This window comes from Saccopteryx leptura, chromosome 4 (assembly GCF_036850995.1).
Source record: "Saccopteryx leptura isolate mSacLep1 chromosome 4, mSacLep1_pri_phased_curated, whole genome shotgun sequence".
Taxonomy (NCBI): domain Eukaryota; kingdom Metazoa; phylum Chordata; class Mammalia; order Chiroptera; family Emballonuridae; genus Saccopteryx; species Saccopteryx leptura.
The window spans coordinates 57,826,460-57,853,820 of NC_089506.1; the positions used below are offsets into that span (position 1 = coordinate 57,826,460).

A 27,361-nucleotide genomic window follows, 5' to 3' on the forward strand; every position below is an offset into this window, starting at 1 on the left:
AGGCTAGAAGAGGTGCCCACATAGCATTTGGCAATGAAAAGAGCTGAGGTTTCTGTTTGCAAGAAAAAGACGGAGCTTTCAGCACTGCAGGCACTGTTTTAGAGGCCAATGCTGAAAATCTTGTTCACAGCCACTTACCTGGAGCTTTGGCAGGGGAAAGCTGAGAGGTCTGGAGCCACATAAGGAAAGTGTAAAGTTGGAGGCCCAGGGAGAGACACCATGGGGGATGGCCACTGGAACCCCTGTGCTGAATCATTCTCCAGTACTGCAGTAGCCATCTTTTCTGGGTGCAACAGTACCCTCTGAGCTTCATCAATGTTGGAATCCATGGGAGTCCGAAAAGACCAGAGTAACAGGCTTTATTGAAAGGAAGAAAGGAACCCTGCCGGGCACTTTACCCAGGGAGAAGAGCACTGTTTACAGACTAGGGGTGAATTTTATAGCCCCTAGTTTTGGGAGAGCTTGAGGGGGTACTGAGTCAAAAGTTCTGGTTCCCTTTTACAGTTTTACGGTTTCTACTTCCCGGAACACTTCTCCTTGAGAGGTTGATCAGCTTTTCTGTAACTCTTGTGCCTCAGGGGCAATTATCCAGTAAGTAAGGGTGAGGTCAGGCAGCCAGGTGGGACAAAATAAGGGCAGTTGGAATTTCATATATCTATCTATCAATCAACCTGGGGAAAAGTAACTGCTCCACCCTCAGGAGTCTCTCCTGCCCCAATCATGGAGACTAGGTCATTTTGAGAAGCCAGGAGGCAGGGAACCCATCAGTGACTCAGAATTCTGGCGTTGAAGCTGGAGCTTTTCCCACACAAGCTCAGGAGTCTCTGACTGGTGTTTCCGCCTCAGGGGAGACACAGTAGAAACTGTCAGGAGTGCAGGCAAACCACACCTCTGGGTCTCAGAGGCCACACCCACCAGATTCCTGGAGTCAAAACCTACTGAGGTCTGTGATTAAAGTCTGGAAAGACTGACACCTGGGCTGAGGGGCAGGAACCACACCCACCACCCTTCCTAATCCCTGAAGTGCTGTAGGCTATAGACACTACCAGAGGTTGTTTCAGAGGCTGAGCCCAATAAGCAGCCAGCAGACAGAGGCTGCAGGAAGCGAGACTCAAGGAACATTGACCTTTTAAGTGGACCTTCCTCCAGGCCCAGTGTGAGTAAAGCCAGCCTAGGAGTGTAGCTTGATATTTCCATGTGCACTTAAGCCCAGCAGAGGCAGCCACAAACTATGGATTGCTTGTAGTTCCAAGAAGGTTGCTGAGGGCCAGTCACAAACAGTGTCTCCCACTAGACTGTGCCAGGTTCCCTCCAGGGAGGCTCAGTGCTGGCACACCCAGTGGCAAGCTGTGGAGAGCATTTGTTCAGGACCTAACAAACCTTGTTAGTGGAGGATCCTAAGGAAGGACTCCTCACACCTGGCCCAGCTAAGGTGACTTCCCCTCATGTACATTGCATAAATGGAGCTTCACGGTCTGCTGGCCTGAGTGCTGAATATCCAGCCCTGCTGGGCTTGATTACACAGGGGGAAGGGAGAGAGGCTTGGAGAATAGATATTTAAGGCGTGAGTCCCTGTGAGCCTATTGTTCAGTTGGGTCAAGGAGCATAGCCACTTTCTAGGGAGCACAATCAGCTCCAGGAGAGGACTCTCTCAGTCTTTCTCCCTGAGACGAAGGTCTCACCAGCTGTAAATACGTCTGCAGAGGGAACTATCAGCCCCACTCAATTTGAACCTGCTGCTCACCTTGCTGGGGAAAAATAAAATTTGAGTATCCAGCAGTGGCTGAGGTATTAGGCTCTGGAGTAGGGGCCATTTTCCCTGTACTAAACTCCTAACCAAGAGACCCCTGAATTAGGGAGTCCCACTAATGTATTCCCAATCTCAGCTGCTGTAAACAACCAAGATGCATCTAACAGATGCAACCTGTAGAAGGGTTGCTTGGGTGATGTTGGGCAGATAAAATGTATTATGCTCACTTTGTTAAAAATGGCGCTGCCCACATGAGGCCGTCGCCCAGGTGATATTAATGTGTGTTGAGAATCCTTGTAGCCTGGGGCTTGGTTTTGGGATTAAGCCTTTCCCACCCTTTTTGATGTGGGGTGGTACAATCCAATCATGCCTCAGAGAAGTGACTTTACTAGAGACTTCCCTATTTTGTATATTGGATTAGAGGTTGTGAAGCTACAATATAAAATGGGGGCAGAACGAGAGTTTGCTCTCTTGGTTCCTGGGGTGATTAGCATGAGAGAGCAGAGGGAGCAGAGCAGAGAGCAGAAAGAGGCCATGTGCCCAGGAGAAGCAGCCAAGATGGCAGAGTGTTGAGTGAGAAGCCAGTTTGGGCAGAGTTTGTATCTGGGATAAGGAAGGAGATGGGGAACTGAGGAGAATAAGGCTGGTGAGCTAGAAACCTTTGATTCTAGGAAACTCGGATAAGTCAGTGGCTTTGTGAGCACTGAATGTGAGTGGGTTTTGGAGCCCAGTGTGTATTTTTACTTGCCCGCTGGGTGCAAGATAGGATTAAAGAAAATGGCCTATCAGTTTTGGGCTCCATTGTTTCTTTACCGACTGTCCGAATCCAATGTGGACCTGCACTGGCCAGGCGGCTGCTGTGATGGTGGCCCTGGCTGCTGGCTTTACAGGTGAGGCCAGTCTGAGCCCACACTATAGCCTTTCTACAGAAGACTCTGTGGGAAGACCAGGAAGCTATAAGAGGAGGTAGAACAGCTGAAAAGTGAAGGCAAATCTTATGGAACTTGGGGCATTTATGGAACTGCTGTAATATTTAAGCTGGAAAAACTTGATCCTTACACACAAGTTGGCCCCTCCCACACTATCCAGGCACAGGAAATGCAGAAACAAACAGCAAACAGAGAAGTAGCTCCAGACAGGTAGTGCATAGCACATTACAGACAATGGTTGATGCCAACCCAAGAAGACATAGAACCAACACAACCACTAGTGGGTGCCAGACAGCACCAACCCTAGACAAAGCTAACTATACAAGCAGTACACCTGAAAGAGAAGTCCAGAAGGCACCAGACACTGAAGAATAAATATGCCCAAAAGGACAGACACTGCACAGTGCCTAATACACATGATCAAGGCTGACTCTTAGAGCCAGCCAGCCTGAAGGTATAACCACACCCATGAAAGGACCAACTGCATTCTATACTCAAAACAGGAGGGAAAATACTACCCTCAAGAAGATTACTAGAGCAGGAAAAACGGATGGCCAGGAGGTCTGTACCACCTAGCCCATCTTCCTCATAAACACACCACAAAAAATTTCAAAGCCATACAGCATTACCTAATATACATACAAAAGCCATACAGCATTACCTAATACATGCACAAAATGGGCAGAGAAACAAGACTTAAATGAATTAACAAGAGAAATCTCCAGAAAAACAACTAAATAAAATGATAATAACTAAACTACCAGATGAAGAGTTTAAAATAATGATTTTGGGGATGCTCAAGGATCTTAGAGCAATGAAGGATGGTCAGAATGAGCACCTAAATAAAGAGATAGCAAGCATCAAAAAGGACATTAAAATCATAAAAAGACCAGTCATAAATGAAAAATACAATATCAGAAATAAAATTGCACTAGAAGGAATCAACAGCAGGATGGATAAAGCAGAAAGTCAAATTAAGATGTAAAGGACAAGATAAATGAAAGCACAGAAGCAGTGCAACAAAATGAAAAGAGGCTCAAAAAGTCTGAGGAAACTCTAAGAGAGCTCTGTGACAACATGAAGAGAAACAACATCCACATCATAGCAGTTCCAGATGGAGAAGAGAATGAACAAGAGATGGAGAACATGTTTGAAGAGATCATAGTTGAAAATTTCCCTAAACTGTTGAAGAAAAATGTCACACAGGTTCAAGAAGCATAGAGAGGCCCATTAAAGAGGAACCTAAGGAGGCCTAAAGCAAGGCATATCATAATCATAATGCCAAAGTTAAGAGACAAAGAAAGAACACTAAGAGCTGCAAGAGAAATGCAGTTAATTATACTTACAGAGGAGGCCCATAAGCGTGACTTCTGACTTCTCAACAGAAACACTTGAGGCCAGAAGGGATTGGCAAGAAATATTGAAAGGGATGCAAAACAAGAATCTACAACCAAGACTACTTTATCCAGCAAAGTTATCATTCAAAATTGAAGGAGAAATACAAAGCTTCCCAGACAAAGAAAAGACTCAAGGAATTCATTACAACCAAACCAGTACAGCAAGAAAAGCTAAGGGGCCTGCTATAAAAACAGCAAAGAAGAAAAGAAATCAAGAGAAAGAAAACTGTAGATTTAAAGAATAAGATGGCAATAAACAAGTATTATTGATATCAATAATAACCTTAAATGTAAATGGATTAAATGCTCCAATCAAAAGAAATAGGTAACTGCATGGATAAAAAAACAAACAAGAAAACAGGACTCATACACATGCTGTCTACAAGAGACCCTCCTCAGAACAAAAGATACACATAGACTAAGAATAAAGGGAAGGAAAAAAGTATTTCATTCAAATTAAAATTTTAAAAAAGCTGCAGTAACAATACTTATATCTGAGAAATAGCCTTTGAAACAAAAGCTATATATAAAGGGATAAAAATGGTAACTACATAATGATAAAGGGAGCAATCCAACAGGAGTATATAACCATTGTAAATATTTATGCACCTAATATAAGAACATCTAAACATCTAAAGCAGATTTTGATAGACATGAAGGCCGAGATTGACAGCAATACTATAATAGTAGGGATTTTAATACTCCACTAACATTAATGGATAGATTCTCCAGACAGAAAATTAACCAAAGAAACAGCTGCCTCAAACACCACACTAAATCAACTGGATTTAATTAATATCTTCAGAACCTTTCACCCCAAAGCAGCAGAATATATACTTATTTTGTATTCATGGTACATTCTCCAGGAAAATCACATGATAGGACACAAAACAAGCCTCAATAACTTTAAGAAAACTGAAACCATATTAAGCATCTTCTCTGATTACAATGGCATGAAACTAGAAATCAACTACAATAGAAAAATTCAAAAACATTCAAACACTTGGACACTAAGTAGCATGTTATTAAATAATGAATGGGTTAACAACGAGATTGAGGAAGAAATAAAAAATGTCCTTGAAGCAAATGAAAATGAATATACAACAACTCAAAATCTCTATGGGACACAGTAAAAGCAATGCTAAGAAGGAAGTTCATAGCATTACAAGCATACCTTAAGAAGGAAGAAAAAGCTTAAATAAACAACTTGACCCTGCACTTAAAATAACTAGAAAAAGAACAACAAATAAAGCCCAGAAGAAGTAGAAGGAAGGAAATAATAAAAATCAGAGTGGAAATAAATGACACAGAGGCTAAAAAACAAACAAACAAACAAAAAACAATTCAAAAGATCAATGAAATTAAGAGCTGGTTCTTTGAAAAGGTAAACAAGATTGACAAACTGTTAACCAGACTCATCAAAAAAAATAAAAGAAAGAAAGAAGGACTCAAATAAATAAAATTAGAAATCAAAGTGGAGATGTAGCAACTGACACAGCAGAAATACAAAGGATTGTAAGAAAAAACTATGAAGATCTAAATGCCAAGATATTAAACAACTTAGACAAAATGGGTAAATTCCTAAAAACATACAATCTTTTAAAACTTAATCTAGAAGAATCAGAAAACCAAAACAGACTGATTACAACAAGTGAAATTGAAAGTTATCAAAAAACTCCCAGCAAACAAAACTCCCAGATGGCTTCACAGGCCAAATTACCAAATTTTCGGGGAAGAACTAACATCTCTCCTTCTTATGCTATTTCAAACAATTCAAGAGGAGGGAAGACTTCCAAGCTCCTTTTATGAGGCAAGCATTATCCTCATTCCAAAATCAGGTAAAGACAGTACAAAGAAAGAAAACTATAGGCTATGATCTGTAATGAACATAGATGCTAAAACTCTTAACAAAATACTAGCAAACCAGATCAAGGAATACATCAAAAAGATAGTACATTATGATCAAGTGGGATTCATCCTGGGGAAGCAAGGCTGGTACAACATTCACAAATCAATAAATGTGATTAATCATATAAACAAAAGAAAGGATAAAAATTACATTATTATATCAATAGATGCAGAAAAGGCATTTGATAAAACCCAGCACACTCTTCTAATCAAAACTCTCAGCAAAGTGGAAATACAGGGAACATATATCAACATAATAAAGACGATCTATGACAAACCCACAGCCAACATCACACTCAAGCAAAAATTAAAAGCAATCCCCTTAAGATTAGTAACAAGGCAGGACTGCGCCCTTTCCCCTCTCTTTCAACATAGCTCTGGAAGTCCTAGTCACAGCAATCAAACAAAAAGAAGAAATAAATGGTATCCAAATTGAAAACAAAAGATGTAAAACTATCATTATTTGCTGATAATATGATACCGTACATAGAAAATTCTAAAGAAACTACTAGACCTGATAAGTGAATTCAGCAAGGTGGCAGGGTATAAAATTAATACTCAGAAATCAGTGGCATTTTTACATACCAAAAATAAACTGTCAAAAAGAGAAATTAAGAAAACAATCCCCTTCACTATTGCAACAAAAAAAAAAAAAAAATAAAGTACCTAGGAATGAATTTAACCAAGGAGGTAAGAGATTTGTACTCTGAAAATTACAAGACACTGAAAAAAGAAATCAAGGAAGATAAACAAGTGGAAGCATATACTGTGTTCATGGATAGGAAGAATAAACATCATTAAAATGTCTATACTCCCCAAAGAAATCTATAGATTCAACACAATTCCTATTAAAATACTAATGGCATACTTCAAAGATATAGAAAAAATATTCCAAAAATTCATATGGAACCAAAAAGAAAAGAACACAAATAGTCTCAGCAACCTTGAAAATGAAAAATAAAGTGGGAGATATCACAATTCCTGCCAAGGTATACTACAAAGCCGTTGTAATTAAAACAGCTTGGTACTGGCATAATAACAGGCATACAGATCAATGAAACAGAACAGAAAACCCAGAAATAAAACCACACTTTTATGGTCAATTGATATTTAACAAAGGAGGTAAGAGCATCCAATGGAGTAAAGACAGTCTCTTTAATGAATAGAGCTGGGAAAATTGGACAGGTACATGGAAAAAAATGAATCTAGACCACCAACTTACACCACTCAAAAAAATAAACTCAAAGTGGATAAAAGACTTAAATGTAAGTCATGAAACAATAAAAATCTTGGAAGAAAACATTGGCAGTAAACTATCCAATATCTTTCATAACAATATTTTTGGCAATATATATCCACGAGCAAGTGAAATAAAGGAAAAAATAAACAAATGGAACTGTATCAAACTAAAAAATTTTTGCACAGCAAAAGACACCATTAACAAAATAAAAAGACAAGGAACACAATGGAAGAACATATTCGTCAATATGTTTGATAAAGTGTTAATAACCAAAGTTTATAAAGAACTTCTAAAACTCAATACAAGGGAGGTAAACAATCCAATTAAAAAATAAGCAATGGAAATGAATAGACACTTCTCCAAAAAGAACATACAGATGGCCAATAGGCATATAAAAAAATGTTCAACATCAATGATTATCAGAGAAATGCAAACTAAAACCACAGTGATATACTTACTACCTCACACCTGTCAGAATGGCTCTCATTAACAAATCAACATGCAGTAAGTGCTAGCGAGGTAGTGGAGAAAAACGAACCCTCCTGAACTGCTTGGTGGGAATGCAGACTTGTGCAGCCACTGTGGAAAACATTAGGTGTTTCCAAAAAAATTAAAAATGGAACTGCCTTTTGACCCAGCTATCCCACTTTTAGAAATATATGCTAAGAATACCAAATCACTGATTCAAAAGAAGATATGTACCCCCATGTTTATTACAACATTGTTTACAATAGTCAAGATCTGGAAATAGCCCAAGTGTCTGTCAGTGGACGAATGTATTAAAAAATTGTGGTACAGCCTGACCAAGTGGTGGTGCAGTGGATAGAGCATTGGACTGGGATGCGGAGGACCCAGATTCAAGACCCTGAGGTCGCCAACTTGAGCGCAGGCTCATTTGGTTTGAGCAAAGCTCACCAGCTTGGACCCAACATCGCTGGCTCGAGTAAGGGGTTACTCAGTCTGCTGTAGCCCCACAGTCACAGCACATATGAGAAAGCAATCAGTGAACAACTAAGGTGTCACAACAAAAAACTAATGAGTGATGCTTCTCATCTCTCTCCGTTCCTGTCTGTCTGTCCCTATCTGTCCCTCTCTCTTACTCTCTCTTTGTCTCTGTAAAAAAAAAAAGAAAGAAAGAAAAAGTTGTGGTACATATACACATCGAAATACTATGTGGCTGTGAAAAATAAGGAAATCTTACCTTTTCTGATAGCATAGGTATAGACCTGGAGATTATTATGCTAAGTGAAATAAGCCAGGCAGAGAAAGAAAAATATCATATGATCTCACATATATGTGGAATCTAATAAACAAAGTGAACTGAGGAATGGAGTAGAAACCAAGGCATGGTCACAGGGAGCTGAGGGACAGCTGTCAGAGGGAAAGGGAATGAGGGGATGGGATCAGAGAAGGTGAAGCGATTAGTGATATTATATATACATAACACATAGATACAGATAAACAGGACAGCAAATCGCAGAGTGAAGGGAGTAGGGAGTTAGAGTGAGGAGGGTCAAGGGGTGTGATAGGGGACATGCGGGTAGGCATGAGGGTGTTTTCTTGAGTGGGACACTTGAATCCATATTAACACAATAAATTAAAATTAATTAAAAAATGATGCAAGATTATTTAATGTGTTTCTTAAAAAATTACATATACCTCATGATGTAAATGAGTCCTTTTTTTAATTGATTTGAGAGAGAGAAGAAAAAGGGAGAGAGAGAGAATTAGAAACAATGATTTGTTGTTCCAGGTCCTCATTCATTGGTGGATCCTTGCATGCGCCCTGACAAGGGATAAACCCACAACGTTTGCACATCGGAATGATGCTGCAACAAGCTGATCTACTCAGTCAGGACCATGAGGTACATGGGTCTCAATTAGCCCTCACCACTGCCAACCATTTTAACTTAGGAGAGGTTATCAAAGAGTCAAATAGAAATTCTCCTACCCCCATGATCTACATTTGCAGGGGGCAAATTTCCAAAACTATGAGGATTCATATCTCAGCAGGAATGTTTCTCAAAAGGTTAAAAAGAAGATACTTTTAATTTTTTTCAGAAAATTAAGAACACTTTCTCCAGTTGAAATTCATCCAACAAAAATATGATACATCAGGTACTTCCATGGATTTCTTAAAGTAGAAATACACATTTATTGAGATTAGACTTGGAAGTACTAGATATGAGAGACTACTTTAGGAATGTAAGAAAGTCATTATTTGCTGGCTTTCTAGTAATTTATTTTGAATTTGTTAAATTCATTGATGTGTGAACTGGTTATCAAAGCTTGATAAACAGATTATAAATCACTTTGAAGTTGGCAGAAATAAATATTAATGAGCCAATTTTCAAGGAATTTAAAATCAGTTTCTCCTTCTTTTGTCACCGTAAGTTAAAAAGTGAATCGCAGTTGTTTCTTTTAGAATCTACAATTTTTAAGTAATAATTGATATTTATCAAGATAGTCACAGCATTGTTTATAATAGGAAGTCAAGTTATTTGCTTTAAAAAAATGTGCTTTGCAAAGCCACCATAAATTTTCAGACGACGAAAGTTTTGTTTCAAACTTATTTATAGGCCTTACCCTCTGGATATGCCGAGGTTGTGGGTTCAATTCCCAATCAGGCGCATACAAGAATCAACCAATAAAATGCATGAATAAGTAAAACAACAAATTGATGTCTCTCTCTCTCCCCCTTCCTCTCTCTTTCAAATCAATAAATAAAAAAATTAAAATTTATTTATAAAACATCAGCACAGTAATGATTATAATCCTTTGAGATACAAAAGTAACCTGCTACAATAAGGTTTGCTCAGTGCTGGCCTCAGAACAAGGAAAGAAAAAAATTTAGTCTTGCTAAACTGTCATAATCTTAAAGTACATAATCATGTGCTTATAATCAACAAACTTTATGTATACCACTGATATGCGAGTTCTAAAAAACCAGACAGTAAATATGGAGTGACTGCTTACCTGTTCCGATAATTTTTGTCCATTCAGGTGAGCCTGTATCACAGCATCATTAACAAGCAAGTGAAAGTTCAAGAGCACGTGTTCAATGTCATATGTTCCATGCATGGCATCTGACAGCTCTTCCAATGACCGGATGTATGTATGCCAGTGTGGATTAAGCTCTGCCATGTGTGCCAAGCAGCCTCTCACAACATTGAGGCAATACCCCATACAAGGTTTACTGAGAGTCAGGCCCTGGCAGTGAGGGCAGTACTGCATCCTCAGGAGGGCTCTGCCGCAGTCTTTGGAGAAGTGCAGGTGGTCTGTAGTATTGATGACTTCAATGCCCAGATTCAGTGCCTGCAGAAACGTGCGGGTAGGCAGCAGTGACCTCCCCATCTGCCCCATTACTCTCTGGGGGATATTACCAAATGGACGGATGTCCCGGCGAGCCAATCGGATGCATTCCGAGTATTCTATGGAACTGTCAGTCACACCAGGATTAATGAGATGATTGTAGACGAGAGGAAAAAGACTGTCAAAGAATCTGTTCACAAATTCTTCAGGATTAACATCCACACCAAATAAATAGAGGCCTACATCAGTGAAGAACTCCTGGACAGAAGCAGCAGCCTCGATGGCCATATTCCTGTAGGTGTTGCAAAAAAGTATACTGGTATAATTTTCTGCTTGTCTGATGAGCATTTCTAGGGTTTCTGTAACAAAAGCAGAAGTAAAGGATTAAAACACTTAGTATCCACATTATAAATGTTCATAATCTGCTCCAGATAATAAATTAGCTTAATGCATTGAAATTTACCTGAGGATCTAAATGGGAATGCTCAGCCTGCAAACTATATTTAGCTTTTGAAGGATAATGGCTGGTTAACATTGAGTATTACACACAGCACACTGGTTTTACAGAAATGTATTTTCTAGAATCAAACACCTTTAAAAAGTATAGAAAACAAAAAAGAATTTACATGGTGGTTTCTTATTATATTCCACAGTCATTCATAACCCACTAATAATAGAAAAAAATATTAATGAGAAAATAATTTCTAATCACGAGTTCATTACAGGGGTATTTGGGTTACAACAGTCTCAACATACAATGTTTCAAGTTTATGATGCTCACTCCCATAAAAACAAAAAGAATTGAGATGTGAGTGTTTCAGCTTACACCATTAGCATTGTACTGATGAACTACTTGGGTGAACTATTTGGTTGCATACAGTGGAAGAATATGCCGTACAGTATATTTATGTCCTTTTCCTTTTTCTGTGGCTTAGTTGTGTTTTTATGTTCTAGATTATGATTTTACAACGGCATTAGGATACGTAAGTGACTTAGGCTAGGGTGTGTTTCGACTTACAGCAAAATTTGGGCTACGTTACTGTTGTAGGAACAGAACTGTGTCATAGCCCAAGGACCCCCTGTATTTATAAGAGGGTAATGTAAATACTTGATACAATACCTATTGTATTTTAGAATCTTTTCAATGTTTTTTTCAAAATGAAAACTAGTAGATTAAGCACCAGTTACTTGAAAGAGAGGCTAATTTCCCAAAGGAAAGCCTAACAATCCTTGGACGTCCTAGCATGATCAAATTAAAAAGAAAGTAAAATATTTTATGATTAAACCCCTAAACTGTCAAATGTAAGTTACTCAGTGAAAAAGTCATGGGCATTATTAACTGATGAAAATGAATAACTGCATGACATCTTCTCAAATATTTTATGTTGTATTTATCATTGTTTTTATTTATTGAGTTTATTTCGGTGGCATTGGTTAATAAAATTATATAGGTTTCAGATGTACAGTTTTATAATACATCATCTGGATATTGTACTGTGTGTTCAGCACCCCAGCTGAAGTCTCCTTCCATCACCATTTATCACCTCTTCACCCTCTTCTACCTCCCCCACCCCCTTTCCCTCTGGTAATCACCATACTGTATCTGTCTATAAGTTTGGTTTTTCTTTAGCTTAATCCCCTCACATCTTTTACCCAGCCCCCCACCTCTCTTACAGATGTCGGTCCATTCTGTCTCTATGCATCTGTTTATATTTTTGTTTATTAGTTTATTTTCTTAATTATATTCTACATTTAAATAAAATCATATATTATTTGTCTTTCTGCAACTGGCTTATTTTACTTAGCATAATACTTTCCAGGTTTATCCACACTCTTATAAAAGGTAAGATTTTCTTCTTTTTATAGCTGAGTGCTATTTCATTTTGTAAATGTACCACTGCTTTTTTATCTACTCATCTCATGATGGACATCTGGGCTGCTTCCAAATATTGACTGTAACTACATCTGCAATGAATGTAGGGGTGCATATATTGTTTTGAATCAGTGTTTCAGGTTTTTTCAGATATATTCCCAGAAATAGAATTGCAGGCTCATAAGGCAGTTCCATTTTTAATTCTTGAAGTAATTCCTTACTGCTTTCCATAGCGGCTGCACCAATCTAATTTCTACCAAGACTGCACAAGGAGTCCCTTTTCTCCACATCTTTCCCAACATTTGTTGTTTGTTGATTTATTGATGATAGCCATTCTAATAGGTGTGAGCAAATGTACTTACGTTTTCTTCATTTAATTTATTGTTTCAGATTTTATATTTAGATCTTTGACCCATTTTTAGTTAATTTTTGTACCAGGGGACAAACTCAAATCTAGTTTCATTTTTTTGCATATGGCTTTTCAATTTTCCCATCGCCCTTTATTGAAGAGGCTTTCTTTTCTTCATTGCATGCTTTTCGCTCCTTTATCAAAAATTATTTGTCCAGGCCCTGGCCGGTTAGCTCAGTGGTAGAGCGTTGGCCTGGCGTGCAGGAGTCCCGGGTTTGATTCCTGGCCAGGACACACAGGAGAAGCGCCCATCTGCTTCTCCACTGCTCCCCCTCTCCTTCCTCTCTGTCTCTCTCTTCCCCTCCCGCAGCCAAGGCTCCACTGGAGCAAAGTTTGCCCGGGCGCTGAGGATGGCTCTGTGGCCTCTGCCTCAGGCACTAGAATGTCTCTGATTGCAGCAGAGCAATGCCCCAGATGGGCAGAGCTTCGCCCCCTGGTGGGCATGCTGGGTGGATCCCAGTTGGGTGCATGCGGGAGTCTGTCTGACTGCCTCCCCGTTTTCAGCTTCGGAAAAATACAAAAAAAAAATTATTTGTCCAAACACACGTGGTTTTATTCTTGTCTCTCATTTCTGTTTCATAGGTATGTGTCTTATTATTTTCAGAAATAGTAACTGACCTGCCTTGTTAAAAATGTATATAAATGCCTATTCACTCACTACTATAAAACTCTTGATTTGTTTTATTTCTATTGAAACCAATTAAGATTCCATCTTATCAATGTGAAACACATAATAAATACAGAGCTTATATTCATAAGACATACATTTCTTAATATTATTATCATAATTAATATTTTAATTTTTATTGTCAAACTTTTATATAGTTTTTAACAAATTTTTGTATAGTATATATTTCACTTCTTCAATATACTATGCCTAAGAAACGTTTCCATTAATCCCGTCACCCTAGTCCTCTCAAAAATCAGCCTACTTTCAATGTGCATTAACTGCTTCAAAACTATAGGAGGACATGTGGTTAAGTGCTGCTGGCCTGCAAGACATACATCCAGAAACTGCTCTGCTCTAACCAGTCACATCTTCCAAGCACGTTCATAAAATGGCATTACAAACTCTGCAAAGCATTACAGACTCATACCTGCAGAAAGCTGAGAATATGCATGAGCCTGTCAAAAACTATGTATGGCAGAGTGCAATAAAAAATCATTAGGTGAATTTTTTTTTCTGCATGTCAAACTTTGGAGTATTTGGAGTTGAGTTGTTACTTTAATCCCCTAGAGTGAAATTCTCATGTTTCATGATTTTATTCCCCATTCATTTCTCATTTTTTATTATTTAAATAATTTCTTCAGCGGTAGAGAGTCAACCCAGCGTGTGGAAGTCCAGGGTTCGATTCCTGGCCAGGCACATAGAAAAAGCACCCATCTGCTTCTCCACTTTTTTCCCTCTCCTTTCTATCTCTCTCTTCCCCTCCTGCAGCCAAGGCTCTATTGGAACAAAGTTGGCCCAGGTGCTAGAAATGGGCTTCAATTGCAGTGGAGCAATGCCCCAGAGGGGCTGAGCATTGCCCCCTGGTGGACATGCCAGGTGGATCCCCATCGGGTGCATGCAGGAGCTTGTCTGTCTGACTCTCCCCTGCTTCTCACTTCGGAAAATATAAAAAATAAAAATTAAATTAAAAAAATAAGCCTCCTCAAGGCTTCTAATGAATTTTTAATTTTATGTTTTTAACTTTCTAAAGCTCTTTCTTATTAGAAAAAATGTAGTATTTTTTAAGGAATGTAATCTATCCTATAAGTTTTTGGAGGCTATTTCTATAGGTTTGGGGTATTTCTTTCACACTATACTTTTATCTCTATTTTTCATTTCTCTTTTGCTTTTGCATTTAAATTTTTCATATTTCCATAAATTTATAGTGATCCTTGGTTATCAATTAATATTGAGCAGTTTTTTATGTAAATACAGTATAATAGAAGATTTTACAACCATTCAATTAGGAAATGATTTAACTTCTCAATGGGTGGAGGCCCAAATACTATATGAAATTATTTTCCCTTGAATTGATCAGTTTCTTCAAAGAGAACTAATCTAATTTTATAGAAGGGCAGTGAATATCAGCATGTCAGCATTTGGAAAAAACACCGGTTAGTATGTGACTTTTCATTTTGTTCTTCCGTTTTCTTCCCTATAATTCATTTTTCTCTTTATTCTACACTGCCAGACTACAAAGGAGAAAGTGAATTATTTGGGGTACAGTATTGACTTGGGGAGTTAAACAATACACATGTATTTAGTTTTGCATTGCATCTCTGCATTTCATGTTATCAGGTATTTCATGTACCCCATGTGTTGTCAGATGGAAACCAAAGAGACTGAGTTAAATTTTGACAGTACAATGTTTAATTGCATGGTTTTAAATGGTTATTGACATAATCAACCCACTAGTAGACTGATATTTGTCCACTGGATTCTGCTACAAGAGATAATTAGTGAAACTTGCAGGATCATTTCAGTGAGGTGAACACATAGACCAGACAGAAGTGTGTTGTGCCATGAATGCAGCAGAGAAATCAGAGATAACAGCTAGAGGGAATTGTCTCATTCCTGATCCAGATAGAAATTAATGCTGGTGGCAACAGGAATAATGGCCATGGCAAAAAGAGAAGTAGAGGTTTAAAAAATACTTAGGAGACAAAATTAAGACTGTGATGATAAGGAGACCTAAGGAAAAGGGGGAATTAAAGATGACATCCAAGATATAAATTAAGGAAACTAGGAAGAGCAGAAGGGGCAGCAAGTTACCAAAGAAGGGAAGAATTAGGATGCAGTTCTCTTAAAGGTAGGTTGATTTTGCCCAGTAGGTAGACTGAAGTATCAGAGATTCAGTGGAAACCGTGTGATTAAATTAATATGTGGCTATCATGAAGTCATGAAAGAGGGAGATGCAGAGCAAATGTAAATGAGAATAGAAAGGGGATTAGATAAGATCCCAGATAAACACAGCATTTAAAGAAATTTAAAAAAGGAGCAAAGATCTTGGATGACAGTAGTCAGAAAGGTGATTAGAAATTAAATGGAGATCAAGAAAAAAGGGGTCAACAATAAAGATAAGTGCTGTTAAGTAGTCAAGAGAGATAAGAACTGATAATAGGCTATTGGAGTATGAACCGAAAAAGATAACCAATGATTTTTCCCAAGACCATTTCAGTGGAATGATGAAGGCAGTAGTCAGACAGAAGTGTGTTGAGGAATAACCTGGATCAGAAAGTAGAAAGGGGTGCCACTGATTATTTCTTCCCATTCATACTCCAATAACCTAGTGTCAAACTCACATACAAAGCAGGCTGACATCTGTGTGTGTGTCAGGAGAGGTAATGGGGGAGAGATTGAATGAAAAAGAGAAAATATTCATGAACTCACAGCTATGGTGACTGTGGGGGAAGGGAGGTGCAGGAGGGTATAAAGCAGTGGTCCCCAACCCCCGGGGCCACGGACCGGTATCAGTCCGTGGGCCATTTGGTACTGGTCCTCAGAGAAACAATAAATAACTTACATTATTTCCATTTTATTTATATTTAAGTCTGAACAATGTTTTATTTTTTAAAAATGACCAGATTCCCTCTGTTCCATCCATCTAGGACTCACTCTTGATGCTTGTCTCGGTCATGTGATACATTTATCCGTCCCACCATAAAGACCAGTCCGTGAAAATATTTTCTGACATTAAACCGGTTTGTGGCCCAAAAAAGCTTGGGGAAACACTGAGTTAGACTCTCAAATCTATGTTTATCCTTATGCTAGGATTACACTGTCTAAGTTTATGTAAATAGTAACTAGTTTTTTTATTTAAGTAAGAAAATTTTGAAATAAAATGAGTCATCCAAATTTGTCCTTTATTCAAAATTCAATGTTTAACCACCTACTTAGCTCTCCATTAATATCTTAAAATAGCGTTTTGTGATTTTCAGAGTTAAAACCTTACACTTATTTTATAAAATTAATTTTTAATTTATTATTGTATGTGATTATTATGAATCAAATTGACTCACCTTCATTTTCATGCTATTATATGTGAGTGGGTATAAATATAATTGATATTTGCATATTAACTTTCTATCTTTTTTCCCTTGAATGAGAAGCAGGGAGGCAGAGAGACAGACTCCCACATGTGTTCCCACCAGGATATACCCAGCAAGCCCCATATGGGGTGATGCTCTGTCCATCTGGTGCTGTTGCTCAGCAACTGAGCTACTTTAGTGCCTCAAGCTAGGCCACGGAGCTATTCTCAGTGCACAAAGCATTCTTGTTCCAACCAAGCCACGGCTGCAGGGGAGGAAGAGAAAGGTAGAAAGAGACAATGGGGTGGGTGGAGAAGTAGATAGTCACTTCCCCTGTGTGCCCTGACCAGGAATCAAACCTGGGACATCCACACCCCAGGCTGATGCTCTACCACCGAACCAACTGGCCATGGCCAGTTTTATATCTTGTAATCTTGCAGAATTTCTTTATTAGATTTAACAGATCATTTTAATGAATTCTTATAATTTTTTATATACAACATGATATTTTTAGTGGAAGAAGTTAGTTTTAATTATTTTCTTATCTGGATTTCTTTTACTTATTTATTTATTTATTTATTTATTTATTTATTTATTTTTGCCTTATTATAATGTCTACCAGAAAGTTCCTACTGTTTTTGGAATAAAACAAAATACAATTTTTTTTTACTGTCAATAAACTTTATTAAATAATATAATTCCCATTATTATTAATGATTTCTTGCCAGCGTGAGGGCAATTTGTATATCCCATTTTTGAAAAATGTTTTATCTTTTGATTCGAAAAATTGAACCAGTGCTTGTTTGATATCTTCTTCATTTTTGAATTTTTTGCCCTTCAAAAAATTTTGTAAGGACAAAAACAAGTGATAGTCGGAGGGTGCTAAGTCCGGGGAATATGGTGGCTGCAACAGACATGCTTCTGTAGCATTTCTTCCTTGTTGAAATTCATAAAAATTACAGTGGTGTAAATGAACTATATCAGTAGCCATGGGTACACACACTATCGCTTCACACATAAGACTAACATGAATCAACTTTGTTTTAGTTAATTTGCTATGTCAGTATGTATACATTAAGTGATAAAAATAGAGAGGCACACACGTGCCAAATAAACATCTGCTTATGTGTCGAAACTTTTCATAGAAACAGACAGAACTTTTCGGTAGACCTTATACTTTGCTACAACCTCCAGTACAATGTTGAATAGAAATAGCAAGAAAGCCTGAATCCTTGTAGTCTTCCTGATCTTATGAAAAAAATGGTCAACCATTTAGTATCATCTTAGCTGTGAATTGTTTTATTTGTTTGTTTTGTTAGATACTCCTATTCAGGTAAGAAAGTCCCTTTTTATTCATAATTTTTTTTGTTGTGTTAATCTTGAGAGGGCATTATTTTTCTTTGGTGCTTTTTCTTCATTTCTTGAAATAGCCATGTGTTATTTGTTTGCTTGCTTGCTCTGCTGTGATTAGTTGGTGCATTACATTGACCCTGCTGCACCCACTTTAGCAGCTGTTCAGCTTCCCTCGTGCCTGTGGACCATGGCTGGTGGATCCCATCCTCTCTCCATGAATGTTAGTTGTTTCCCTTCCCTCTCCCCAAATCCCACCTGTTTCCTCAGTGCTCTGATAAGTAGTCTCAAAAATGCATCTTAAAAACTGTATAAGGATTTCTTTGGGGTCTCCTTCTAGCATGGGCACCACCAGGTGAAGGTGTGCACCTGTGAGACTGTGACAGGGCCTCCACATTCTTGTCCCTGAGAAGGGAACTTTTACCATTTTCTCAGGGATCTGCTGGGGCCTCTGCATTCTCCCGTTGTCCTCGGGTCTGGCTGCCAAACTAGAAGCTTGCCAGGCTGATAGCGACAGTGCACTCCTGCCAGTGTTTACAGTGCGTGTTTCCCCACTGGCTGGTCTGCCATTATCTGAAACACACTGGCACACGTGCACTGCCTCTCATTGGAAGCACATGCGTTTGCCCTCTGTCCCTGTAGAAAACAGCGAATTTCGGGAGGTTTCTGCACCACATGGATGTGAAACCTCTGTCTGGACTTAAGTTGTGAGGAATGCTTTCTAACTTGTGCTGTGTCTTTTCAGATTTCTGCATTCTTCTCGTGGTTGTTTTAGGCCCAGGAAGGGCCAGCCGTAGCCTGACCAGCAAGAGGTCTTGCAGTCACACTTAGCACAGTGTTCTCAACAACTAGACCCCCAGATGATGCACACATTGACTAAAAGAGCTATTTTTAATTTTCTTTCCTATCTGGTCTGTATTTCACTGAAGATTTCCCTTAAAACAAAAATAAAATTTCAAATAAATACAAAGAAAAAGTATGGCAGTACACCCCAAAACACACCCATTGTAATACTTCACTGATAGGAAAAGTCCAGAATAGGTATCGGAGAAGAGACACAGAGCAGATGGGGGGTTGCCAGGGCGAGAGGAGTGGGGAGTGTCATTTTGGTTCAGAGTTTCCATTTGGGGTGATGGGACATTTTGCAAGAAGATAGTGGTGATGTTTCAGAGCATTGTGAAGAGACTTCACACTGAGAAATGGCAAAATTTAGAAAATAAGCAGTCACCTTTATTTTTTACTTATAATGAATCACGCTATGGAAAAATAGAGAAAAAGAACAGTAAAAAAATAAAATAAAAATACAGAACAATTCCAAATAAAATTAAATTAATAAAAAGATGAATCGTGCCACAGAGAAAATACCCCTATAACTTTAAAAGAAAATAAAAGAAAACTGTCAAGGAGAGGTAGGTGGTAAATCAGATTCTTCTGATGTGCTGGGGACAGCTGGATGAAGAACAAGCAGCTCTGGAGCTGGCCCTGATCGCTGCCTAGAGGCAACCCCTTTTCTCTGGCTGAACCAGGGTAGGTTTTGCAGGGCATTCTTGAAACAGCAGTGGTGGGGCCTCAGTGTGGTCCAGAGACGCTGCACAGGCGGCCCCGCTCCAGAGCTGCAGCTGGAGTGGCTGCTGGAGGACGCATGGCCGCTGGAGTCGGGCGCCCCTCCAGGTCTGGGTCGGCAGCCATGTCTGCCCGTGCAGCCGGCTCCTCCAGGTGTCCCTGAGGTGGAGCAGGAGCCAGCACTGCCTCCTGGTCCCCTACCCTGAGCATCTCCTCAGACAAGAGCAGTGACATCACATCTTGCCAGAACAAGACGTCACCACACAGCGTCCTCACTAACTGATGAGCGAGACCAATAGAACTCAGAATCCTGGTAACCAGGGAACCACATTCTCAAACAACCGCTAGCCAGCTCAGTTGACCAGAGACTTTAGTTGAGTCAACATGTCCTTGTGTTGTCTTCCCCGGTCCCAAGGCCGTGGGAACCAAAGAAACAGCGCTGATGGTTTTTTCCGCCGTGGCCGCGGCTGGGTCCAGACTCTGCGCAGACGTCCGTGGCCCTTTTCTCGGAGAAACCGAGAAATAACCCATGGAGGCTCAGAGGTGGTGCTTCCGGACCAGACCACCACTGTGATTTCACCTGAGCAGGTCTATGTCCCCTACGTGTGTGTGTGTGTGTGTGTGAGTTTTGGGTGTGAGTGTATGAATATGTGTTATAGGGTTTCATGTCAGAGGAGCCTTCCCTTAGCAAGAAGGGGCTGAGCAAGTGGGTCAGAAGCCTAGTGAACCAGCACATTAACACCACTGCCTGTTTGGATCGAAAATGTGGGTGGCACCCTCTGCCCCAGGTTTATCTTGAGCTCTGGAGGTGAATTTCACTTCCATTGAAAGAAGGTCTCTTCAGAAACATTCTTGGGTCTGATTTGGGTGCAGAAGGTGCAGTGGGAAAAGCAGCAGCGTCGAGGGCCAGGCTGGGCTTGAGGCATCCTGACCCGCTGCTGGTCATGTCATTGCAGAGCTCAGTCAAAAGCACCCAGGAGCAGCAGCTGGAGGAAGGAGACCCTCACTTCATCTCCACTACTGTGGCCCAGGTGCACCGTAATAGTGATGTTCCATACAGGCATGCAGAAAGCGTAGCCACCTGGGCGGCCGGGGACCTGGGGCCCGTGGATGACCTCAGTAGGTCTCCTCTCCCGGAGCCACCCAGGGTCTGGAGGAGGTCTCGTCCCCCAACGCCATACAGGATCAGGAGGTCTCTTCTTTTTACAACACCCAATTTCCCGAGGATTCCTCCCCTGATGCTACCCAGGGTCCAGACTCCTTCCCCAAAGCTGCCCAGGCTCACCATGTCTGAATCCAGCCTGCAGCAGGGGGCCCATGTTAATCGCAGTGAGCAAAAGCACCTGGAGCCCAAGGAAGCAGAACTAAAGGGTGAGAAGATGGTTGAGGACATAGTGGGATGGTGGGAGAGGGTTGGAGGGGAATCTGAGATTATTGGGAAGGGTCGGTGTCAGACACACAGGGAGCACTCCTAGAGGCTGGCCAGGAGCAAAGACTGGCTTCAGACCACCCACGTGCAGGATGGCTGGTGGGGAGGACGTCCTGTGGTGGTTCTGGCCTTTGGCTGTGCTCTGCCTTTGGAGAAAACATGGAAATGGAGGCATATGGGTAATCTTTTCTCCTCTAGCAGCTCCAGCACCAGCCCAGGAGGCAGAGATGGCTTCTGCTCCACCTGAGGAACATCTGGAGGAGCCGGCTGCACAGGCAGACCTGGAGGCCGACCCAGAGCTGGAGGGGTGCCTGACTCCAGTGGCCTTTTCACCTTATGAAGTTCTTCCAGGTGCAGCTATGGAGGTGGGGCCGGCCTCCACTGCGCCTCCTGCCCACACTGAGGTGGGAAATCTGCTGCCTGAAGAAGCCTCCGACCAACCTGCCTTGACTCCGCCCACACAGGAAGAGCTGTGCCTGCACACCACCTCAGGGCCAGCTCAGGAGCCACCTGATGAATCAGCTGTCCCTGGCCCATCTGAGGGATCTATTTTCCCACCTCTTTTTGATTGTTTTCTTTTATTTTCTGTTATCGTTCTATTGCCATTTTCACCTTGGCCTTATAGAGTATTTTATTTTATTATTTTTTTTTGGAATTGTTTTGCTTTCTTTTATTTTCTTTTTCTTTTTCTGTTTATATCTTTTTTCTGTATAGAGTAATTCATTATAAGTAATAAAATAAAAGTGATAATTTAGATTTTAATTTGTGCCATTCCTCAGTATGAAGTCCCTTAATGATGCTGTGCAAGCATCACCTCTAACTTGTTGAAAAATGTCCCATCACCCTGAATGGAAACCCTGCACCAAAAAGACTCACCCTCCTATCCCTGCAAAACCTCACCTGCTTTCTGTCTCTGGTCCTTTACCATTCTAGACATTTCCTATCAATGGAATCTTACCATAGTGCTGTTTTCAATGTGCTGCCATACGTTTTTTGTTTTTATCTGAAATAACATTTTTGCCATTAAAAATGGAAATCCCAGATCAAATAGAGAGACAGATATAAAAAGAAAACGTTTTTAGTAAGTCTGTGCTTTATATATGGGTAGTGACCACTCTGCTAAGTGTGATCCCAGGGCCAGAACGTAGTCAGGTGACAGCTTGACCTTCCTGGGCATAAAACAAACACGAGAATAATGCAGAAATCTGCAAAGACAAACCATAATCTGGAAAGCATTCCTTACGAGGCCAGGCCAGAGAGTGGTTTCACGTTCCTGCGGGGCATGAACTTCCTGAAAATTGTTTCTTTCTTCTTTCTTTCCTTCTTTCTTTCCTTCTTTCTTTCTTTCTTTCTTTCTTTCTTTCTTTCTTTCTTTCTTTCTTTCTTTCTTTCATCTTTCTTTCTCTTTCTTTCTTTCTTCTTTCTTTCATCTTTCTTTCTTTCTCTTTCTTTCTTTCTTTCTTTCTTTCTTTCTTTCTTTCTTTCATCTCTCTCTCTTTCTTTCTTTCTTTTTCTTTGTATTTTCCAAAGTTAGAAATGGAGAGGCAGTCAGACAGACTCCCATATGCACCCGACCGAGATCCACTCAGCATGCCCACCAGCAGGCAATGCTCTGCCCATCTGGTGCATTGCTTCATTGCAACCAGAGCCATTCTAGTGCCTGAGGTGGAGGTCATGGAGCCGTCCTCAGCGCCTCAGCCAACTTTGCTCCAATGGAGCCTTGGCTGCAGGAGAGGAGGAGGAAAGAGACAGAGAGGAAGGAGAGGGGGAGGGGTGCAGAAGCAGATGGGCGCTTCTCCTGTGTACCCTGACTGGGAACCAAACCCGGGACATCCACACACCAGGCTGATGATGCTCTACTGCTGAGGCAACTGGTCAGGGCCAAGTTGGTATCTTCTAAAAAGACAGAGGGCAAACACCTGTGCTCTCAATAAGAGGCAGTGCTCACGCCAGTGCAAGGCAGATGATGGCCCACCACCCTGATGAGGACACACACACTGTAAATGCCAGTGGGAGAGCCCTGTCCCCATCAGACTGAAAGGCTTCTGGTCTGGTGGTGACCAGCCTGGGGGATAATGTGAGGATGGAGAGGAGCCAACAGTTCCCTGAAAAGAAGTAGGAAAGGCCCCTCTTCTGGAGGGACAGTGTGTAAGACCCATCAAATTCCACAGGTGCTCAAATTAACCTGGCAGTGCTCACCCTAGGGCAGGGGTAGTCAACCTTCTTATACCTACCGCCCACTTTTGTATCTCTGTTAGTAGTAAAATTTTCTAACTGCCCACTGGTTCCAAAGTAATGGTGATTTATAAAGTAGGAAAGTAACTTTACTTTATAAAATTTATAAAGCATAGTTACAGCAAGTTAAAGCATATAATTATAATTACTTACCAAGTACTTTATTTCGGATTTTCACTAATTTTGGCAGAATAAATCTTTATAAAATAACTTACTATAGTTAAATATTTTTATTTATACTTTGGTTGCTCCACTACCATCCACCATGAAAGCTGGAACTCCCACTAGTGTGGGCAGTAGGGACCAGGTTGACTACCACCGCCCTAGGATATTATCCCAAAGAAATTCTTGCACAACTTCTCAAAGATGTATATTCAAGACTGCCCATCAGAGCACTGATGAAATAGCCAGGAATTGAGAAAAACAAAACTGTCCATAGACAGTGATGGGACCCACCAATCCCGGTCCTCATGGATGATAGAAGCTGGACAGCAGCTAGAGTTGGGGCAGGGGTCTCCACGTGTTGACAGAAAAAGAGCTCAGGGGTCCTCTCACATGAGACATGTGGCCCAACATCTGATTCCATGATCCCACTTCTTAGAGCACGACCATGTGATTTCAGCTGGCAGAGAGTCATATATGAAAATCAGTCTGAGTGTGACATAGACAAAACAAAATGAGTGAGAAGGGCAGACCCTGAGAGATACCAACCAAGCCACTCATGATGCTCACCTGTAGGGTGGAGACATCAATCTCTGACCTTCTCCTTGATGTGATGTCTAATTTGGTAAAATGCATGTGTGACTGTGACAATTCTAAATATAAATATATTAAAGTTATATGTCCAGTGTTATCTGCGTATCACTCATCTATAAAGTACATTATTTAGTTTTAATTGTTAAAGAATTTATGACAAGGAAAATAAAGGTTAGTTATAGTACCATATTGAATCCTAAAGGAATTCAGAAACAAATAAAGAACAAAGTCCTTCCCGGGAGGAGAGCCCTGATACGGGGGGCTCACCATGCCTGTTCTTTCCAGGATTTTGCACATAGTGTTGGCATGTGCACGTGTGTGCCTCTGTTTTCTCACACCCATGTGTGCATTGGTGGGTGCCTCTGTGTGTTCACATGTGTGAGCATGTGCACCTGTGGGTGTCTGGCAGGTGGGATTCCTGGGCATGTGCTCTTCCAAACCCTTATTTCTCTTGGGGTGGATGCTGCCAGTCAGAGTTGTTGGCATTTTCTGTGACTCCACATCAGAATTTCCAAAGCTCCCTGTGGTGGAACCCAGATCATTTCTCATTTTTTACTTTTCTTGTTTTAATTTGTACAGGATTTTAAAATATTGGGTGCAGTTCCTATATCCGAGGAGAAAAGGAAAACATCACGATGAAAGAAAAGTGAAGAGAATGGTCACAGAGTGGGGATAAAACCAATTCTTTAATGATAGTGCAGGTTTGAGAGCAGACGGCTCTAGAGCTGGCCCTGGTGTGTGGTCAGAAGCAGGTGCTCTGTGGCAGGAACCAGGGCAGGTTCTGCAGAGGGCTCTTCAGTCGGTGGTGGTGGAGCCTCGGGTAACTCGGCAGATGCTGCACAGGCCACCTGACTCCAGAGCTGCAGCTGGAGTGACTCCTGGAGGCGTCACTCCTCCATGTCTGGAGCGTCTGGCTCTTCAAGTGAAGAGGTGGAAGCTGCTGGCTCTATCTCCTAGGCTGGTGCTGGAGCTGTGAGAGGAGAAAAGATCCTCCACATGCATTTCCACGTGCCCCCCAAAGACAGCACAGCCAGAGCCTTCACAGTAGCCATAGCATGGGACCCACCACAGGATGTCCTACTGGCCCACAGTCCAGTAGAAGGGTGGTCTGAGTCCTGTCTGCTCCTGGCCAGCCTCTGTGCATGCTCCCTGTGTGTCTGGCACTAACCCTTCCTCATCAGGTCACATACATCCCCACCCCCCGCGACACCCACCTCCCCCACATTCACACCCATGGGTTCTGCCTCCTTGGCCACCAGGTCCTCCTGGCCAGTTTCTTCGACTTGAGCATTGTGCTCCCAATATCATGTCTGAAATGTGCTGCGGTGGGATACTGTGTTGCTTCCGGGGAGAAGTACTTCTCTGGCCATCCAGGGCCCCTAGCTCCCCAAACCCCCAAGTGGCCACACTCACTTTGAGCCTGCTCTGGACCTCGGTGCTGTGGCCCAATTGCCCATAACTGGTGGAAATGGGTGGGGGTCTCCGTCAGCATGCTGCTCTTCCATGTTGTGGGTTGAGCTCTGCAATGACCAGCATTGGGTCTGGAGACGCCAAGCCTTGCCCTGTTCTAGCCACTGCTGCTTCTGCCCACTGGACCTTCTGCTCCTGGATCAGGCCCAGGCCTGTGTCTGCATAGACCACCTCCCAGGTGAAATAAGATTCTCCTCCAGCCTGACCAGGCAGTGGCGCAGTGGATAGAGCGTCGAACTGGGATGTGGAGGACCCAGGTTCGAGACCCTGAGCTCACCAGCTTAAGCGCGGGCTCATCTGGTTTGAGCAAAGCTCATCAGCTTGGACCCAAGGTCAATGGTTGAGCAAGGGGTCAGTTGGTCTGCTGAAGGCCCACTGTCAAGGCACATATGAGAAAGCAATCAATGAACAACTAAGGTGATGCAACAAAAAACTGATGATTGATGCTTCTCATTTCTCTCTGTTCCTGTCTGTCTGTCCCTATCTATCCATCTCTCTGACTCTCTCTCTCTGTCTCTGTAAAAAAAAAAAAGAGAGATTCTCCTTCAGGGCTCAGGATGAACTTCTGGCAGAGGGCATCACCCACACTCCAAGTCAATCCAGCAAGCCCTGACCTGGGGTTTGAATATGACAGATCCACCTTTTAATCCCTCCTCAGCCTGTTTCTGATTGGGATAGACCCTCCCCACATGAACCTTTTGAAACACACACACACACACACACACACACACACACACACACACACACACACACGACATAGGGCTGCTCAGATGGGATCAGAGTGGTGGCTCGGCCTGAACAAAACCACCTGGGCCCTCTTGTGTTACCTTGGGTCCCGCCCTGAAAAGGGCCCCAGTGTCATGCCTTAGCCCAGACCATCGGCAGCCTTGGCAAAACATACTATCACTTCTATCTCTTTTGAGGCTGTGACCTCCTGATGCTGAAAAAAGCATCAGAACATCTAGTCTCTGCCAATGTGTCCAGTGAAGTTAGCTGGAAAGGGGCTGTTTTATAATGTTGTTGCTTGTTTACCAGGGTCCAAGATCAGTTTGTCTCTATTGTCAGAATTTGAGGTCACCCTTGGGAGTTCTACCCAGAGGGTTTTTTCAGACAAGAGCAATAAATTCAGTTCTTTTTTTTTTTTTTTTTTTTTTTTTTTTTGTGACCAAGACAGAAACAGACAGGAAAGGAGAGAGATTAGAAGCATCAATTTTTGCTGTGGTACCTTACTTGTTCATTGATTGATTTCTTATATGTGCCTTGACATGGGAGCTACAGCAGACCGAGTGACCCCTTGCTCAAGCTGGTGAGCCTTGCTCAATTCAGATGAGCAAAGCTCAAGATGGAAACCTCGGGGTTTCAAATGTGGGTCCTTTGCATCTCAGTCTGACCTTCTATGCACTGCTCCACTGCCTGGTCAGGCATGAATTCACTTCCTGGCAAAGTCTGTGACCTCACCACACCAAGCTGCAAAAAATATTTCAGAAAAAATACATTACTGAGACAAATGTCTGTGATTGTACTGCCTATATTTTCATCTAGAAATTTATGATTTAAAGTCTTACATTTAAGACTTTAATCCATTTTGAGTTAATTCTTGTGTATAGTGTATGGAAGTAGCCTAGATTTCTTCTTTTGCATGTGCCTGTCCAGTTTTCTCAACACCATTTATTGAATACAAGGTCTGTAACCCTGTGTATGTGCTACCCAACTTTGTCAAATA

At 41.2% G+C, this 27,361-nt stretch overlaps 1 protein-coding gene across 1 annotated transcript in view; it reads right to left on the reverse strand.

Moving 5' to 3' along the window:
- Window positions 1-27,361, reverse strand: part of GPC5 (glypican 5) — a 1,847,257-nt gene that overhangs the window by 1,380,936 nt on the left and 438,960 nt on the right. Inside the window, exon 3 of the mRNA XM_066383702.1 lies at window positions 10,201-10,895. Coding sequence (XP_066239799.1) covers window positions 10,201-10,895 — 695 coding nt within the window. The remainder of the gene's footprint in view (window positions 1-10,200; window positions 10,896-27,361) is intronic.